The 20,048-nt window shown below is 40.8% G+C and overlaps 1 protein-coding gene across 1 annotated transcript in view; it reads left to right on the top strand.

The window, feature by feature from the left end:
* Nucleotides 1–4,797: 4,797 nt before the first annotated feature.
* PRTG (protogenin) overlaps nt 4,798–20,048 on the top strand; it is a gene marked incomplete at both ends in the record, with an annotated part of 121,695 nt that continues 106,444 nt past the window's right edge. Inside the window, 2 exons of the mRNA XM_084239481.1 lie at nt 4,798–4,882; nt 6,922–7,224. Of these exons, the coding sequence (XP_084095607.1) occupies nt 4,798–4,882; nt 6,922–7,224 (388 nt within the window). The remainder of the gene's footprint in view (nt 4,883–6,921; nt 7,225–20,048) is intronic.

Genomic DNA, 20,048 nt, shown 5'->3' with positions numbered 1-20,048 from the left:
GTATGGTATCGTTAAATATATGAACATTATTACATAAAAGATTATTACTCCAAAGCATTGTTACTCCAAAACTTTTTCATCTTGAATAACTGAAATCCATACCATTAAACCATAACTCCGTTTCTTCCTCTTCCAGTCCCTGACATCCAGCATTCTACTTTCTACTCATCCAAGAGGAATCATACATTATTGTTTTTTGTAAGTGGCTGATTTTTAAAAAGATTTATTTATTTATGCATACAAGAACTGGGGTACAGATAAGAGGTGTGGAGGGGTGAGAGGATTCACCAGAAATAGAGTGGGGAACAGAACAGGTAGATCTACTGAAATATGCTGCGGAGGGGAGCAGAGGGTGAATCAGGAGAGGTCTGCTGCGCCATGTAGTTCACCTCCCTGGCTGGGGATCGAACTTGTGCTGCAGTGGCTGTGGATAGCTTCATAGTGCTGTGTCTTAACACCTTGCACCACCAGGGAGGACCTGTAAGTGGTTGATTTTTACTTAATATAATGTCCTTAAGGTTTATCCACACTGTAGCATATGGTGGAATTTTGCTGTCATATGTCCTTTGGGGCTGAAGAATATTCTATCATATGTGATAGATATATGTATATATGTATATGTGATATATAGATGTGCATCACATTTTCTTTATCCATTCATCCATTGATGGACATTTAGGTTGTTACCATATCTTGGTCATTGTGAATAATATAATGAACATAGGTATGTAAATATTTCAAGGTTCTACTTTCAATTTCTTTGGAATTTGGATTTGCAGGATCATGTAGTTCTATTTTAAATTTTTTTTAGATATCTTCATGGTGTTTTCCACAACAGCTGCATCATTTCAGAATCTCACCAACAGTGCCATTTGCTTTAAAAATCATCCATTTCAGAATGTTCTGATGACAGACTAAATTCATCATTGAGTGATTTCTGAAATCACAGCATGTGATTCTCAGTCAGGGCCTGGTTTTCTAAACCACATAGAAGACCAATAAATATTTGTTAAATGAAAAACTGAGCAACCCCAAGCTTTTGTTGCTTTTTCTCATTCTCTATGATTCATAAATATATTAAATGACCCTATGATTCCATAGAACCACATACTGTTTAGAGGTCAGAGGGCTTGAAGATATTTGGTACAGCTCCATAATTGGATGGGTGAAGTTATGTGATTTTTCTACCAAAGTTGGACTAGGGGACTTGAATTTATTTTTTAAAAATCTGATTTTTTTAAATCTTTCTTTGGCCTAGCTTAAGATTTCAGTTTTATATGCTCTGCTCTTTTCAGTCTGAAAATAATTGTCCTTGTTTTAGAATATGAAAACAAAATAGGGCTTTGGTAGTTGTTTGCCTTAATGAGATTTAGCCTCTGAGGGGTAACTCAGGAGGTTAAACACATACCTCTTTCATGACTAGATTAGAAACTATTCAAAGAAGTCATTAGAGTCACCATCAGCTTAATCACCAGACAAATCAGTCAGATTTGACTAAAAAGCTTGAATATTTCAAAATAAAGGCTACTCTGAAAGGACATTTGTCACTATTGGGAGTACTTGCTAAGTAACAATGGCAAATATTTAATGAGCTGCCTGCACATTACATTATATCACAGCCGCCCATTGGTATTAAACTTCTTCCCACCAAAAAGATCACGTTTGTGAGTATAACTTGTCAGTGTAATAATGAAATTTGAATTCTACTTGTCAGGCACCAAAAACGATCCTCTTAACCACTGCAGTATTACCTACTATATGTAAGGTACTGTGCTGAAATCTGTGGGGTATTTGAGAATTGGTTAACTATTCCTTAAGTAGCTAATGCAGCCTAGTACATGTCATGAGACACGATATAAGACAGTTACATGAAAGAAAATGTAACTGTCCAAGAAGACACATACCGTGTTATTACAAGAAGTGTAACAGGGTGGTCCCCAGGAAAGGGGGAGGTTCCCTGCCCCACCCAAGGGAGGGTGGAGCTGAGCAGGAAGAGGAGAAGCTGAAGAAGAGACTGAGGTAGGAAGCAGGATGGAGCCAGGAGACCTGGAGGAGGCACATGGAGCCTAGAGACAAGTGAAGAAACTGCGCTTGTCTTTTGGACATAGACTGGGTGACACAGATGTGGGTGAGACCCATGGGGAGGTGACAATGGCAGCTTTTATCTTGATGTTGATTTTGCTCTTTTCCTCCCAGGCTTGTCTGGTTGTTTGTGACCCTTTTCTGTGGGTCCCCACTGGAAGATGATTTAGACTTGTGGCAGGCCTTGGGGCCTTGCTCTGGGCCAATCCCATTTGGATGGACTTTTACCCACGAGGGGATGGGTAACTTTGGGTGCTTGATTTAGAAACTAGATTCTTTGCCTTACCTGTATTGTTTCCTAGTTTTATTAAAGTTCCTTTTCATTAAAGTCTCCTGTTTTGTGTTGATGCTGCGGATGGCAGAACCCATTTAGAATAGGCAGGTTTGCGGGGTTTTGGGCTGCCCCTCTCCCTGTCCTATAACAGAAGTATGCTATAAATTCTGAAGCCAAAGGAATAGGTATTTAAAAAAAGAATCAGGAAGGAGAAAAAAAAGGAAGGAAAAGAAAAAGAAAAAAGTTTAAATTAAAAGCAAAAAGTGTCATATGGTAGTAGGAGCAACAAACTGAAATCATAAGATGTGGGTTCTGGTTCCAGTAACCACTTATTAATGAATATACTTGGGTCTACTGCAAATTTATAAATATAGTATAATTACATCATCATAGTAAGTCTATTACTGCCCCGTATAGGAAAGAAAATATCAGAAAAACTCAACAGGGTTTTAAAAAAACTCATTACATTATAAAATATAATATTTGTATTTTATTAAATGTATTTTTATTATATGTATCATAGATATCTTATTTCATATTAGGTGCAATGCTTTTTTCCTCCTCTATGCAACTCAAGGTCCAAAGCCATTTTATAGGAATCAGAGTCTCCTATGATTAACTGAAATGTTAAGGAAAAGGCACAGTGGCAGTTAAAAAAAAGTTCTTCCTTTGCTTTTTAGCTTCTCTCTACTCTGCCAGCCTTTATTCTTCTGATTTATTCAAGAGAGAGAGCATAAAAGCATCTTATTAGCAATTCTTATCCAGGAAATATGAGCACTTAGGGTCAGTTAAAAGAACTAAGAGAAGGGGGAGTCAAGAGAAGAAGAATGTTGTGCAATAAAAGAAAAAAAAAACAAAGTTTAGCACAAACAGTGAATATCATTTCGTGTAAATTTAATTTATCACCTACTTAAAACATCCTTGCAAAGTGAAATGAAACATCCTTGTTTCCATGAACCTCTATTCGGATGTTTAGAAATAGTTCAAATTCATCTAAATTATAAGTAAGGCTTAGGAGGCAATATAGGGCAGGCTATTGCTGTTTTACATGTAGTAAAGTTGAAAGAGACTGATCCTTGTTATATACAATAAACTGTTGATCCCTCCCCCCACCCCCGCTATTTTTTTTTTTTTCAATAAGGAGGATTTTGGGAACATGCTTTAAAGGTGGTGTGCTGGTGTCTCAGCTTTCATTGTTAGCTTTTAGCCTTACACCCTATCATGTGCCATGCATTCAGTTTTGGATTAACAACGCTAATCCACATGTAAATGCTCTGTGAGCCCCACGTTAAGCAATCTGCTTACATTTTTAAGTGTACTTTCAAACTTCTCGTTAGCCTTACTTTTAAGAGATGTGAAAAATTCACATTAGTCTTTCCCGATCAGTTTAAGTTCTAACCAGGTGGTCCGAAATCTGCCTCCCTCCCCTGCCCCCCCAGCAAGCTCTGAGAATGTAGTGTCTTGATCTCGCCTCCACTCTTAGGACAGGGCCTTTTGTGTGCACAGTTCTTACGAATAAAGAGAACTTGACTAACTTGAAGAAGCCCATCAAAGGTCTCCCCAAAAGACAGTTGTTCATTTCAGGGTACGCTGCGGCGATTTTCTTAGTGAGCGCAGCACCGATGGGGGCAGGGAGGGTAAGAAGCGCCCTCCAAAGTGGGGGGCTTATCACCCGGAGATGCCTCCAGTGGAGTTGACAAATCTCTCAAGTGGGAAATAGTTTTCCCTCCAAAGGGCCTCGGCGTGTGAGGGAAGGCGGGGGGGATGGGCAGGGGCCATCAGGGGAGAAGTCTCCGGCCTTTCCACGTCTCTCAACACCATCCCTCCTGCACCCCGCCCCCTCCGTCCCCGAATCCTAAACAAGCCGGCAGGAGAGGGGCCCCGGGGGCAGGCAGGGCCGGCCGGCTCGGCCTTTGTGGCTCTGTCCTCGACGCTGGCGGGGAGACCGGGGGCGGGGCCGCGGGCCGAGGCCCCTCAGCCGGGGCTTGACCCCCAGGTGCATTGTCCAGCAGGGGCCGGCGGGGGCCGCCCCCTCCCCCCCCAACCCGGGGCCGCGACCCGGCCGCCACGGGGCCCCTCCCGGCGTCTCCCTCCGCCGGCCGCGCCGACCTCGCGGTCCCCAGACCAGGGGCCAGATGTAGAAAGTAGTCCCCAGGCCGGCAGCCGCGGCGCTGTCCAGTGCGCGCCCCCGCCCCTGCGGCCGCGCCTCACTCCGCCCGCCCCCGGGCCGGACTCCGCGCCCCCTCCTCCCGCGAGCGGGTGTCCGTGCGCCGGCCTCGCCGCGGCCCCAGAGCCCAGCGCCGGCCGCGCCGCGCGGGGAGGTGCCGAGCGGGAAGCCCAGGCTGCGCGCGTGCGGCCGCGGCGCGGGGAGCCCCGGAGGCGGGGGCCGGCGGACAGCAGCTGCGGGGCGGCGGGGGAGCATGCCCGCGCAGCCCCGCTGAATGGCGCCTTCCCCGCGACCCCTCGCCCGGCGGCGGCCGCCAGGGATGCTGCTCCGCGCGCTCCTGCTCCTCGGCTCCGTGCCAGGTAGGCGCGCTTTGCTCTGTGGCCGCGGGGAGCGGGCAGGCGCGAGTGGGGTGGGGGAAGCGCGAGCGGGTGTGGGGGGCGGGGGGCGGGGGGAGGCCCGCGGGGTGTCCACGGCGGCGCTGACCACCGGCCCCTGCCCCCATCCTGCGCCTCGGTCGGAGGCGCGAGTTGCCGCGGGGCGCTCAGGGGCGCGCGCTGGGCTGGGGGCGCCTCTCCCGGCGCGCGCCCCCCTGCCAGCTGGGCTCCCCCGGCCGCGGGCTGCGGGGTCCTGGCCACCGCTGTCCACTCTCCCCGCTTCCCCCGCGCGCCATTGTCCGGGCTCTGGCCGCGTCCTCGCCCCTGCGGTCAGCCCCGGCTCCTCGCCGCGCGCGCCGGCCGGGGCAGCCGAGGCCGCACGTGGCTTTATTTATATTGTTTCCTTAGTGGCAGCTTCGCCACGCAAGGGGCGCCGTGGCTCCGCGCGGCTCCCGCTGTTGGCAGTGGGGGCTCCCCTGTGTTCTAGGGCGGGGGTGGTGGGGCGAGCAGGCAGCGGGGCTGCACCCCTAGAGCTCCCAGGTTACCCGACCAGGCTGCAGGGAGGAGGAGGTGAGAAGGATGGGATTGCAAAGAGCCGAGGGAGGGAAGTGCGTGGCCGGTTCATCCTCCAAAGGGGAGGGAAAAGGTACCCGAAGCTGGGAAGGAAGGGCCCTAAATAAGATTTATTTCTCGCATCCAGGTCAGCCTTGCGCAAACTTGGATGAACTGATTTTTCTCTTTGCATCTGAGTTGGTTTATTCCCAGAGATAAAAAATGTCAAGTGGTAAGAGGGAGGGGGAAGAGGAGTTTAGGAGAATGGGTTATTTTACTTATTTGCAGGTTACAAACCCAGAACTCGCGGCTTTCCAGGAGGGGTTAGTTTTCTGTGAGCATGAGAAAAAGATCAAAGTCAGATGTGACTCGGAAACACAATGGGCGCCTTCCGGAGTAGTTCTTGCGGCGCTGGGGGGCTCGCATCGCCCTAGGCGTACCTTCAGGAGAAGTCTGAGGCCTGGGCGTGGGAGCATGACCGGTGTGTGAAGTTTCCAAGAACCTGCCTTGATGAGAAACAGGGAAATCAATCCTGATGGCTCGTAGTCATGAATTCAAAACAATCAGAAGAAAGATGAAACGTTCTCCCCAAATCCCTAATACTTAACAGAACTCCTTCAATACCCAAGACTTTAGCCAACCTTTGCTCTGAAGGCAGGAGGTGACACGATATCAGGGGGTCATGGGATCCTTTATCCTGGCGGGGACAGGGAGGGATGTGTATGCTTAAGATAAAGCCTTTCCTCTGTTCTGATAAAAATGAATATTGGTTGATTAAGCAATCTCCTATCCCTATTAGACTGTAAGGACTAATTAGTCACACTTTCCCCCAACAGTTGGAAGTTCTAAAAAAATTAATAAGTTTCCTAATTCGATCACCCACTGAGCACTGAGTACAAGCAGCAAGCATTACCCACTTTTCAAAGTCAACAGTCCTTTAAATATTTCTCTTACTCTACAGAAATTAAGTAAATGGGCTTCTTTTATATTAAAATGCAGACTTGTAATTTGTCACAAAAGATAAATGCACTTCCCAAAGGAGTAGGTGCCAACGGCTCCAAAAACACTTCAAGGGACAAGGAAATAAACTTGCTTGTTCACAGAGTTGGAGTTTTGCTAATGATTTCTTGTAAAATTAGACTTTTACGACTTACTCTGTTCAAGATCTTTTTGACAAGCTTGTAAAAGTAGCAAACAGCTTGTGCTCATGAGTCTTCTTGATGATTTTGAACCTCTAGCAAGGAGCTCGAGAACACAATTCTTAGGAGACATGGAAGTTATTGAAATTTTTAAGTAGCTGTTGTGAAAGATGATAGGTTTGATTTGTTGAAAAGTTTTCCTGAAACTTAGATTCATTTATAAACTTGGTTTATTAATGTGTAAGTTAAGTACTATGATTTGTTTATAATTGTGTGGTAAAATTATTTTATATCTATAATTCTGTGTATACCTTTCCCCCTTTTTCTTTATAGGAGTGTGGTGCTTTAGTGAACTGTTTTTTATAAAAGAACCACAGGATGTAACTGTCACAAGAAAGGACCCAGTCACTTTAGATTGCCAGGCTCATGGAGAAGTTCCCATTAAGGTCACATGGTTGAAAAATGGAGCAAAAGTCTCTGAAAATAAACGGATCCAGGTTCTGTCTAACGGCTCTTTATACATCACTGAGGTAGAAGGCAAGCGAGGAGAACAATCTGATGAAGGATTTTATCAGTGCTTGGCAATGAACAAATATGGAGCCATTCTTAGTCAAAAAGCTCATCTTACCTTATCAAGTAAGTGTTTAACTTCTTGATTGTTAACTTTTCTTCTTGTTACATTTTGATGATTTCTTGATTCCAAATATGGTAACTAAGGATCACATAATCATTGAGAATTTTCCTGAAGATAATAGCTGATGCTAAGACATACAGAGAAATCAGAGGGAAAATAAATTCAAATGAGTGAAAACAAAAGTCGAATTAGGTTTAGAAGACCAAAATTTGGTGAGGTGGCTTTATATAAATTTAAGTTTTGATACTTTGAACACAGTTTGGTGTAGAAGTTTTGCCAGCACAACAAAAAGTTGTTCTAAAGTCTCTTCTTCTGGAAATTAGTAATTACAGTTGAAAAGCACAAGCAAATCTTTGTGCTTTGTAGATGGCCCTAGAATACCAAATCTTTCTTACAGCCCAGTCTTCTATTTCTTGAACTGCTTTAAGATCACCCATGTTGCTTTTTAATTATAAGAGAGGCCATTGAAGTATGTCTAGTCTTTTCTTGCTGGGAAGGAAAGAGATTATGCCATTTCCAAATTATGCATAATAGACTTTAAACCAGGTCTGCCCACTTTTTCCCAATTGTCATAGGTTTGCTGTCTAATAATTTCCCTTGCTTTAACAATTCCATCAGATCAGCCATTTGTCCAAGTGATCCATTGCTTGGTGGTTGACATAATAACTGTGGAGGGTAAAGATGGGCCTTAAGATAGATAGAAGCTCCTTGTTTCCACTGTAGCTGCCCCCCTCTTCAGGCAATCAAGCACACAGCACTCAAGATTACAATACACAATTTAAATCTTTAAAAAATCCCAATACCTTTATATTAGAAATAGTATTATAGGCAGGGCCTCCCCGGTGGCGCAGCGGTTGAGCGCTGGGTTGCGAAGCTGCCCGCAGACTCTGCAGCGCCGGTTCGATCCCCGGCTGCTCCCTGGCCACCGGAGGAGGGTCCCACATGGCGCGCAGACCTCTCCTGCCGCCCGCTGCTCCCCTCAGCAGTGTACTTCGGTCCTTCTGCCTTCTCTGCTCCCCGCTCTGGCTCTGGTGAATTCTCTCACGCTCCCAGTGCTTGTATAAATCAATAAAAATAAATATTAAAAAAAAAAAGATATCCTTTCAAAAAAAAAAAATAGTATTATAGGCATCCCAACTAAATGCTCTGTTAATCCAAAAAAGAGATTTTGTACTTTATGTACAAATTGATCACTTACAGGATGAACAATGGAAAGAAGGAGCTTTTGAGATAAAGATGTAATCTTTAGGAAACCATTTCTTCAAGGTCTATACAATTGAAAATAGAAAGCGGTTTCCTGGGAGACTTTAACAGTCCATGATCATATTTATGCCATCTGGTATTATTTGTAAAGTCATGTTTTGTTGTAGAAAATACACTACAAGCATAGATATTTTTATATTGAAATATGTCAGAAAAGTAAAAAGCTTTCAGTTCTAATCCCTCCAAGAGAATTCCTGATAGAGTTTCCTTTTTTTGATGTAATCTTTGACTAAAAGTCTTTATTTGGGAAGTTGAGTCGTGTTTTTTTATGTACAGTATTATTTTCAGAATATTGCTTTTTATGCTAATGTTCTGTTCATTTTTGTCTAATGCAACTATAGGGTTGCATTTTTTTCCATCCTTTGGGGTTTGTGAAATCTCGTGTTTTCATACCAGGAACTTGTATTATTACCTTGCCAGTGGAGAAGGGGCCAGGATGAACGGGTGAAGGGGGGGGCGATAGCCTAAAAATAGGAGTGTTTGTCATGACCACACATTATTTCCAGGACCTCCTGAGAAGCCTGACAGAACTCTCGGACACCCAGAAATACGTTGAAAACACACAGAGCTTTCAAACTTCATAAACAACACCTAAAGAGTCTTAACAAATGTTGGTACAGGCTCCTTAACTATATTTAGATTTTTGTATCTTTATAAAAATTATTCATGATAAATATTTGATTAGAATTGAACCATTGTGAACTATTGTGGTAAAGTATCAGAAACTTTCCAGTGAATTTATGTAGGCTATTCCATTGTTACTGAATACCAACTGTAATCTGCAATTGAGGGAACATATATTTCATATTCATTCAGTTTCTTTAATTCTGAGGAGGCATTTTGCTAGGAAATTGCAGTTATTATTATGGATTTAAAATAAAAGATGCACAGTGAATTTAGCTTTTTCTTTAGAAATTTGAGGTTTCTTAGATGTTCTAAATTCACAAAGTTAGTTCTGCTGTCTGATAAGGTCCAATTGCTGCAGGCTCAAATGACTGTCCTGTTCAGGTTAGAGATGTTATACATATTAAACAGGAAGAGAATAGGCATTAAGTGGACATTCTGGTGTGTTTTTTTTTTTTTTTAATAGCTCTCTCCTAGTTACTGATAGCAGCAGGGAGCAAGTGTGTTCTTTTTATTTTCTGATCAAGGATTTTGTCAGCAAACATTGCTTTTGGTTCTCAAGTGTAATAATATAGCACCTGGAAACCTAAAATTTGTATCTGTAGAAGTTTTAGATTTTTAACACACAGACTATCAAGCCTTGATTTCTAAACTTAGGAACTAGAAGCTGAAAGTTGCACTCTAGGCAAGAATTCCATTATTCATGTGTAAATTAGGAATTCACAGGGTTAAAAGGTTAGAAAGTGGCCAGGATGAGGTTTACCCTTGTGATAAAGAGCAGATGACCCTCATTCATTGGCCAAAGCTTTCATGTAGTTCTTCTGCAAAGTTAGTTATTGCCATGAATTGTTCTTGAGGAATGCAGAAATTCAAATGTGAACAGGCCTTTCCTTAAGTGTCACTATGGAGCCTTATCTCCCAGGCACATCAGAGCTGGACTGTGGGGACTAGATTCCTCCCCAAAGGCCTGGAGGCTTTGCTTTCCTGTTGTTCATCCAAGCACAAAAGAATTTGTCTAACTCAGTTTTTCTAAGACAACCCATTTTTAAAGGAAAGTATAGGGTTAAAGTAATATTTAGTTTTTTTTAAGGTAATCCTTTTTATTGATAGTCATTTTACATTTTCATGTAATTAAAACAGAAAGGGGAGTGATGTGAGAGGCCCTTTTTCTAGTTGTGTACAATAGTAGAAACAGAAGATTAAACCATTTCTTATAAATTTCAATAGTTTGGCAAAGCAAAATTTCACTTTCATGGGTACCAAGTCTTCACTGCATAAATAATTGAAAGATTTTTGGAGTAAAAAATAATCTATAGACATCTTGACGTTTCTTGCATACTTTATGTTGAAATAAGTAAGATAAATCTCATAGGAAAGCATTAGTGTGGTAAAACGGTCTCATATTTCAACAGGTTTAAATTAAGATAAGAGACATTTGAGAGAAGTAAAGGAGGAGGCGGGTTGTGTTCTGTGATGTGTAAAAGACTGGCTGTAAGCTAGTGATTGAACAGGAAGCTAGTTGTTTATTTCCTTTCCATAAAAGGTGGAAATTGAAGTCTTAGGATAGAGGGAAAGGGAATATAAAGCTGGTTTATATTTCTTAGGTTTTTCAGTACTGTTTACTTGGGTGAAAAATAATTTTTCAATTGAACATTTGTAGCTGAAAGACCATATGAATTATTGTAATTTTACAATGGATTATTTTTCAAAATTTGAGGTTAGTTTTGGCATTCATAAAGTTGTTTGGGGGTCCATTTCTATAACTTAAGCTAGTGGTAATTGTTTCCTTTAAAAGGATGTAGGTGGTTTTACTTTAATAACATTTTTAAATTGAGAAGAAACTTGAGGGATTTTATGAGATTAATGAGAAACTGTTCTGTGGATGTGGTTTCTATCTTAAGGAGTAATATATAAATTATGACCCAAACTTGATTCTGAAATGTGAGGTTAAAATACATAGAATACATTTAAGAGTTGTGTGTAAGTAAAAAGAGAGAGAGAGAGAGCGAGAGAGAGAATACATTGAAACAGGAAAGATAAGAACAGTGAAACAGCCTAGATTTTGAATTTTGTTGATAACCCTGGGTCCAAGATGGGAAAATTTTGCTACATTGCACTTTTTATTGAGAATTATAGATACTGTAAAGGACGGCATCTCTTTCCTGTGTGCATGTTCACTTGAAATCACCTGCTTTAATTCAAGAATGCTGACACATGCAGAAATCTTCTGATTTTTGGAAAAATAAAACAGAACTGTGGCATTTAGAGAGCTCATTCTCTCGGCACTGGATATATGGTTTAGATGGTGCTCTCTGGGTCCTGAAAAAATCGTCTTTAAAAGAAGGGGTATGGTTCAGGAGTACATGATTATCATAAAAATTGGCCATTTTAAATTTGCGTAAGTTAAGTCAGGGAAGTAAAAGCACATATAGCTCTGGAGGCTTACTTACAATGACACTTGGTCCTTAACATCTATCTACTTAAAAGGTTTATCAGATGTCTCATAATCTCTGGGTAATGGAACCAGTTTTTCCCACTTTTCATTTGATTAGTGAGGATCATTTCTCATCTTCAGAGACCTGTAACACTATCTCACTGTTGTTCAAATTGTTGGATTTTTTATTTATTAGCCATGCCGGATTCATTGAGGGATAGAAATATAATTTTCTTTAAGATGTAGGTAAGTGTGTTTGTTCATTTCTGTCCATTTTCTTAATGAAATTTTTTTAAGATTTATTTTTTATTCCTACAATAGCTGGGATACAGGCCAGAGGTGTGGGAGGGTGAGAGGATTTGCCAGAGACAGAGTGGGGAGCAGAACAGGCAGACGGACCAAAGCACTACTGAGGGGAGCAGCGGGCATGACAGGAGAGGTCTGCTGTGCCTTGTGGGAATCTCCCCAGCCGGCCAGGAATCGAACCCGCGCTGCAGAGGCTGTGGACAGCTTCACAGCGCTGTGCTCAACCCACTGCTCAACCCACTGCGCCACTGGGGAGGCCCTCTTAATGGAATTTTGAAAGGGTATTTAGTATGTCCCTCTTTTGTCAACTGTCTCTGAATATTCTAAAGAGCCTTCCTCTCTGCAGTTGTTTGCCCAGGGATTTGTTGTCATTGCTCCTGAATTTAACAGCTGGGTCTATTGATGAAGTTCAGAGCAGTGAAAAAGCATAGCAAAAAGCAAGCGTTTTAAGGAGGATTTTAGGTTGAAGGAGTATTTCACTTAATAAGTAAATGCTTTCAAGGTTACTTTTTTTGAAAACTATTATCTTTGACTATGGTTTAGAGGGAAGATTTTTACCTCTCATAGTCAGGCTCGCTTAATTAGGATTGATTGCTTTCAGCTTTTAAATTGGCAATTACTATTTATATGAAAAATAATCAATAATATTGAGTCAGCATTTTGCTGCAGCTCATATGAATTTTAAAAACAGCTGTCATTGAGGTATTTTAAGAAAAATTATAAAAATTGTACTGCAAATTAATCCATCAAGACTTATTTTAATACTTTTGAGAGTTTGTGGTGTGCAGACTTTTAGTTAAAGCATTTTAAAAACAGTAAATATGAGAGGAAGAGAAGGGTACAGTTGCAGTCATTGAAGAAATTTTGGCAGTTGCTCTAAAGTGGTAATCTGCACAGAGCAAACTCCAAGTCAACAGTTGACAATGGTGATATACAAAAAAGGTAACTTTTTTCAGTTACCTTTTCAGTGACTGCAATTCTGAAGCCAAGTGAACCACCATAGGGATATGTTTTGCAGAGGATAAAGGCATCATCCTTACAAAGGTCTCTGACACTAATCTGACAAATACTTTCCTGACTTTTGCATTTTTTTTTTGAATTCTTGTTCTCAGAAACTGCTTTTGATGAGCTTTTAATGATGAGCAGAGGGCATGTGTTAAAAATGTTGAGTTTCTGGAAGGTTTGCCATATATATATATGCATGTATATATATGTACATGTATATGTATATGTACATAGCCTTAGCATTTATATGTTTTCATATATATATTTGTAGTGGTGTTTGTAGTGGCTGGATTAAGCAAGTGACTTGGAGAATGTAACCATTGTTTTCTGATTTCAAATTTATATCCTTACTCCTTAGTTCTTTAACAAGAAAAGTTTTTTTAGTGTATGTTATGAAGCTATAGTTATTCCCTGTTAAAATGGTGTGACTTTTTTTTTTTAAATGATGCTGCTTGATAACAATTACTTTCTCTAAGTAAATCACCTTCTTCTGGAATCATGCTCCAAAATAGCCTTTAAAAAAAAGATTTATTTATGCATATAAGAACTGGGGTGAAGACTAGAGGTGTGGGGCTGAGAGGACTCACCAGAGACAGAGTGTGGAGTAGAACAGGCAGATCAGCTGAAGTACACTGCTGAGGAGAGCAGTGGGCGAGGCAGGAGCGGTCCCTGAGCCATGTGGATCATCTCTCAGGCCATGGATCTAACACATGCTGCAGTGGCTGGCGATAGCTTGATAGCACTGAGACTCAACCCCTGCACCACCAGGGAGGCCCAAAAGCCTTTTGTCTTATAGGGTGTTTTTGTTCGCCCCCTTAACTAAGTTAGAATGGATCAGTGGATCATCCACTTGAACAGTAATTTTTTTTTTTCTGGCTGTTGATCACATTTTTCAAGATTTCTCAGCTTTGATGCAGTTGATATTTTGGGCTAGATAAGGCTTCATTGTGTTGGTTTTCTTGTGTAATGTGGGATATGTACCAGCACCCTTGACCTCTCTTAGATGCCACAGCAACCCCTCCCACTTGTGACAACCGAAACTTGTTTTGGGAGGCACCTCACCTCTGGTTGAGAATCACCAGTGTTTCTGAAAGTAGTAGAAAATGTCTTTCCAAATTTTAGTGGGCCATTAGTTATTTTAACTGCTTTGTCTTATGCTTGATATTCTACTTTTTTTTAGTGTTATCAATGCTAAGTTATTGGTTGAAGAACTATTTAATATTTTAAGTATTGTGAAAGAAGCTTGATTTTAAAAATTGTGTTTGGGTCATTATCTAAGTTGGAATGATGTTGCCTCTCCATTTCTTTTTCACACACTGTGTTGAAAACTGCTAATAAAAGTTCACCCTTCTGTAGGCCCATTCATTTTTTTTAAGAATTATTTTTATTTATGTATGCAAGAACTGGGGTACAGGCCACAGATGCGGAGAGGGGGTGGGTAAGAGGACTCACTGGAGACAGAGTGGGGAACAGAACAGGCAGACTGACTGAAATACACTGCTGAGGGGAGCCGCAGGCGAGACAGGGGAGGTCTGCTGTGCCATATGGGTAGCTCCCTGGCTGGGAGTTGAACTTGTGCTGCAGTGACTGCGGAGAGCTTCATATTGCTGACACTTAACCCCTTGTACCACCAGAGAGGCCCCGGCCCATTCATTTTGATTTCAGTACATTAGATCTTTCCTCAGGGATATCCAGTCAGGGAGTAAACAAATTTCATTTAACCCTGTTTACTCAGCACCTTTTCTTTTTTAGCCTTCTATTTTCTTGATGTGATGAATAGCATAGTTCAAAAGATATGTGAAATCTACATATGTGGTAAATGTTAAAATATCTTGGGGTGCTCTGCATGGAGAGAAGTAAAACTGTATAAAATTAACTGCCCACTGAATAATATTTGCTGTGTGGTAGGTGGGTGGTTAGGTGAATGGTTCATAGAAATCTTTTCAGCTAAATCAGAGGTATCATAGACTTGTTTTGAGCAGACACAGCTTGACTAACTGCAGTTAATGATGTAATAATGATGGTAGCATCTTCAGAGGACCGGAAGGAGAGAAGGTGAATAAAGACAAAAGAATTAGACACTATAATATGTTAACTGGCCCACAGAAAGTTGCAGGCAAATTTTGAGTGGTTATTATTGAAATGTTAGTTCTAGATATTATTTGTATTAGGCAGAGATCTCACTGTCTTTCCCAAGTTAACATTCTTTGTGTATGCTTCAGTTTCAAGAAGATAGTTAAGCCAGCAAAAGTCGTGGCTATGAATATCTGTATTTAGTGTGTAAAGGCCAGTAGTCATTAGCGGCCTAAGTGACAAGTTGAGATAGATGAAAAGAAAACAGTCTTTTAGTGAACTACTGTATGCTGAGCAAAACTGGCTGTATTTTTTACACCATGTGTTGTAGTCCAGAAAAGTACTTGGAGTAGAATAAATCATCAATTAAAAATAGAAGGGAAGGATGCACATTTTCCATATTTTTATGAAAAATAATATTTAGTGTTCTTGAGTTTCTAGGTTTGTGTAGTTCTTACAGTTGTTTCATAAGTAAATTATGAAGTTGGCAAATTCCAATATCTGGTATGTATTTTTAGCTGAGAGCTGGTGTGGAAAAGTAGAAAGGATGGCTAAACGGCAGGAAAAACAAACAATACCTTCTCTGTAGCTGGTGCCTTCAGTGAGTTTAGAGATATCAATTATTTTGAGCCTTAATTGTCTTATCTATAAAAATAGGTAGCTGGGGAACAAAGCAAATGTTCTGTGTTATATATTTAACCAAACATTGCCCTTGCTTTTATAATGTTAAATATATGGCCAATAAAATATAATTTAAAAAAAAGATTTATTTATTTATTTATACAAGCACTGGGTACAGTCAGAAGCGCGGGAGGGTGAGAGAATTCACCAGAGCCAGAGCGGGGAGCAGAGCAGGCAGACTGATGAAATACACTGCCGAGGGGAGCAGCAGGCATGGCAGGAGAGATCTGTGCACCATGCGGGACCCCTGCAGGTGGCCAGGGATCTAACCGGCACTGCAGAGGCTGCGGGCAGCTTCTCAGCCCAGCACTCAACTGCTGCGCCACCAGGGGAGGCCCTAAAATATAATTTTTTTAAGGTTGAATCTAGTCACATTGTAGAAAAACCATTTAAATAATTGAAAAAATATTAAAATATTTTGGCTGTTATTCAGGTTGCTGCTTTTTAGAATTCATACTATTACCCCAACCTCAGATGAGAATCTGCTTTTGCAGAAGAAGATAAGTCTTAAACCAATACTGGTAATTGAAATAGTTCCATTTTAAGAGTCTAGAAAAATTAGCTACTTTTTCTAGGACTAGATGGTTAGGTTCAGAATAGTGGTGCTGCTTTGGAGGTTAACATAGTGTATGTCAGGTATACCTTTACAAATATGTGTCTAACTCTGCTAATAATTCATGGTATGTGCTGTTGTTTATTGATCTGGTATTTTTAAAAATACAATGTTTTCATTGTAAAAGAGTTTTGTTCATATATTATTAGTGTTTTAATATAAATAGGTTATTCTAGCTCCCTACTCCTATCATCAATCCCTACTAAAAACGATAAGGTTTAATCTCCTTTTTTTAAAGATATTTTATTTATGCATACAAGAACTAGAGTACAGGCCAGCGGTGCCATGGTTGAGAGGATTCCCCAGAGACAGAGTAGGGAACAGACAGGCAGATTGACTGAAATACACTGCTGAGGGGACCAGTGGGTGAGACAGACATCTGGTGCGCCATGTGAGTCAGCTCCCTGGCTGGGGATCGAACTCATGTTGCAGTGACTGCAGATAGTTTCATAGTACTGAGACTTAACCCCCTGCGCCACCAGGGAGGCCCTAAAGTAGCTGCTTTTCAATGTGTTTCTGAAGGACCTCCAATGAAGTGAGGCTCAAAAGGCTGAGTTTTACATAAGTAGTTGAGTATGGATCATTATTTTTTTCAACTTTTAAAAAAATGATTTATTTATACAAGAACTGGGGTGCAGGCCAGAGGCATGGGATGGTGAGAGGATTCACCAGAAACAGAGCGGGGAGCAGAACAGGCAGAATGTCTGAAATACATTGCTGAGGGGAGCAGAGGGCGAGACAGGAGAGGTCTGCTGTGCCATGTGAGAATCTCCCTGGTCGGCCAGGAATCGAACTGGCGCTGCAGAGGCTGCGGACAGCTTCACAGCACTGCACTCAACCTGTTGTGCCACCAGGAAGGCCTGAGTATGGATCATTATTATTTCAGGGAAAGAGGGACATAGTAACATAGAAGCATGGAAATTTATCTTAGCAAGTTTTATTAAGATGGAATTCACATACCACTAAGTTCACCCATGTAAGTGTTCAGTTCAGTGAGCTTTGTGTGTCTATCCCTGCTAATTATAAAATACATCTGTCACTCCCAAAAGAAATTCTGTACCTTCCAGTTCTCTTCTCCCCCATTCTCTTGAACCGCTCATCTAATTTTTTCTGTGGATCACTTACTCTAGACATTTCATATAAATGAAATCATACATTATATGGTTTTTTGTGATTACCTTTTTCTTTTTTTTTTTTGTGGGACCCTCAGCGGCCAGGGAACAAACCCGTGCTGCAGAGGCTGTGGGCAGCCTCGTAGCCCAGCGCTCAACCACTGCGCCAACAGGGGAGGCACTGTGATTGCCTTTTTCAATTAACATACTTCCAAAGTTCATCCATGCTCTGGCATGTATGAGGACTTCATTTTTTTTTTCCTGTAAACTCAATGTATAGTTTATTGTATGGGAATACTACATTTGTTTATCCATTAATTAGTAATAGACATTTTTTTTTTTTATAAATTTTATTGTTATATTCCCCATACAATTGCAGCCCCCCATTCTGACCCCAATCCCTCCCCTCCCGCCCCCGCCCCCCTAAAAGTGTCTCTGGTTCATAGTTTTTTGTTGATTTTGATTTTCACTTTCTTATAGTTATTCATTTTCCTGGTCCATTATTTAAGTTTTCTAGATTCCTGCTATGAGTGAGACCATCCGGTATTTTTCTTTTTCTTTTTGGCTTATTTCACTGAGCATGATCCCTTCCAGCGCCATCCATGTTGCAGCAAATTGCATGTGTTTATCTTTTTTGAATGCTGAGTAATATTCCATGGTATATATGTACCACATCTTCTTGATCCAGTCATCTATTTTTGGGCATTTGGGTTGTTTCCAAAGCTTAGCTATTGTAAACAGTGCTGCTATAAACATAGGGGTGCAGGTGTTCTTTGGAATTGATGTTTCTGTGTCCTTTGGGTAAATACCTAGGAGTGGAATTGCTGGGTCATATGGAAGCTCTATGTTTAGTAGGTCCAGAAATCTCCACACAGCTTTCCACAGTGGTTGGACCAGTTTGCACTCCCACCAACAGTGCAGAAGAGTTCCTTTTTCTCCACACCCTCGCCAACATTTGTTGTTGCTAGTTTTTTTAATATGTGCCATTCTCACTGGTGTAAGATGGTATCTCATGGTAGTTTTGATTTGCATTTCCCTGATGACAAGTGATGTTGAACATTTTTTCATATGCCTGTTGGCCATTTGCATTTCCTCTTCAGAGAAGTTTCTTTTAAGCTCTTCTGCCCATTTTTTGACTGGATTATTTTCTTTGTTGTTGTTGAGTCTCATCAGCTCTTTGCAGATTTTTGTGATCAGTCCTTTATCATTAGTGTTGGGTGCAAAAATGTTCTCCCAGTTGGTGGGGTTTCTCTTTGTTTTTGTTATTGTCTCTTTTGCTGTGCAAAAGCTCTTTAATTTGATATAGTCCCAGCTGTTTATCTTTGCCTTCACTATCACTGCTTTGGGTGATGTGTCTGTAAAGATGTCTTTGATGTGCAAATCACGTAGTGTTTCGCCTATATTTCCTTCTATGTATTTTATGGTTTCAGGTCTTATGTCTAGTTCTTTAATCCATTTTGAGTTGATTTTTGTGTATGGTGTGAGGTGGTGGTCAAGCTTCATTCTTTTGCATGTAGCGACCCAGTTTTCCCAGCACCATTTATTGAACAAACTTTCTTTGCTCCAATGCATAGTCTTTGCTCCTTTGTCAAAGATTAGTTGACCATAAATCTGTGGGTTTATTTCTGGATTTTCTATTCGATTCCATTGGTCTGTATGTCTGTTCTTGTTCCAATACCATGCAGTTTTGATGATTATGGCTTTGTAGTATAGTTTGAAGTCTGGGAGTCTGATGCCTCCATTCCCTTCTTTTTTTTTCAGGAGAGCTTTGGCTATTCGGGGTTTTTTGTGATTCCATATGAATTTCATCAATAATTGTTCTATTTCTTTGAAGAATGACATTGAAATTTTGATTGGAATAGCATTGAATCTGTATATTGCTTTTGGAAGGATGGCCATTTTAATAATGTTTATTCTTCCAATCCATGAACAGGGGATGTCTCTCCATTTCTTTGTGTCTTCTTCTATTTCTTTTAACAGTGTTTTATAGTTTTCTTTGTATAGGTCCTTTACCTCTTTTGTTAGATTTATTCCCAAATATTTGATTTTTTTTGTTTCAATAACAAAAGGGATGGTCTTTTTGATTTCTTCTTCTTCAGATTTATTGTTTGTGTATAGGAAGGCTACTGACTTTTGCGTGTTGATTTTGTATCCTGCCACTTTACTGAACTGATTGATGAGTTGAATTAGCTTTTCTGTGGAGTTTTTGGGGTTCTCTATGTATAATATCATATCGTCTGCAAATAGTGATAGTTTGACTTCTTCTTTTCCTATTTGGATTCCTTGGATGTCTTTCTCTTGTCTTATTGCCCTGGCTAGGACTTCCAGTATTATATTGAAAAGCAATGGTGAGAGTGGACATCCTTGTCTTGTTCCAGATCTTAATGGAATTGCTTTCAGCTTTTCACCATTGAGAATGATACTGGCTGTTGGCTTGTCATAGATGGCCTTTATGATGTTGAGGTATGTTCCTTGTATCCCAAGAACTTCAAGGGCTTTTATCATGAATGGGTGTTGCACTTTGTCGAAAGCTTTCTCAGCATCTATTGATATTATCATATGGTTTTTATATTTCTTTTTGTTGATGTGTTGGATAACGTTGATTGATTTTCGGATGTTAAACCATCCTTGTGCCCCTGGAATGAATCCTACTTGGTTGTGGTGAATTATCTTATGGATACATTGTTGGATTCTGATGGCTAAAATTTTATTGAG

The sequence above is a fragment of the Talpa europaea genome (assembly GCF_964194135.1).
Source record: "Talpa europaea genome assembly, chromosome: 8".
NCBI classification, from domain to species: Eukaryota; Metazoa; Chordata; class Mammalia; order Eulipotyphla; family Talpidae; genus Talpa; species Talpa europaea.
The sequence above is the reverse complement of the archived record's forward strand: the minus strand, read 5'-3'. Positions and strand labels throughout refer to the sequence as shown.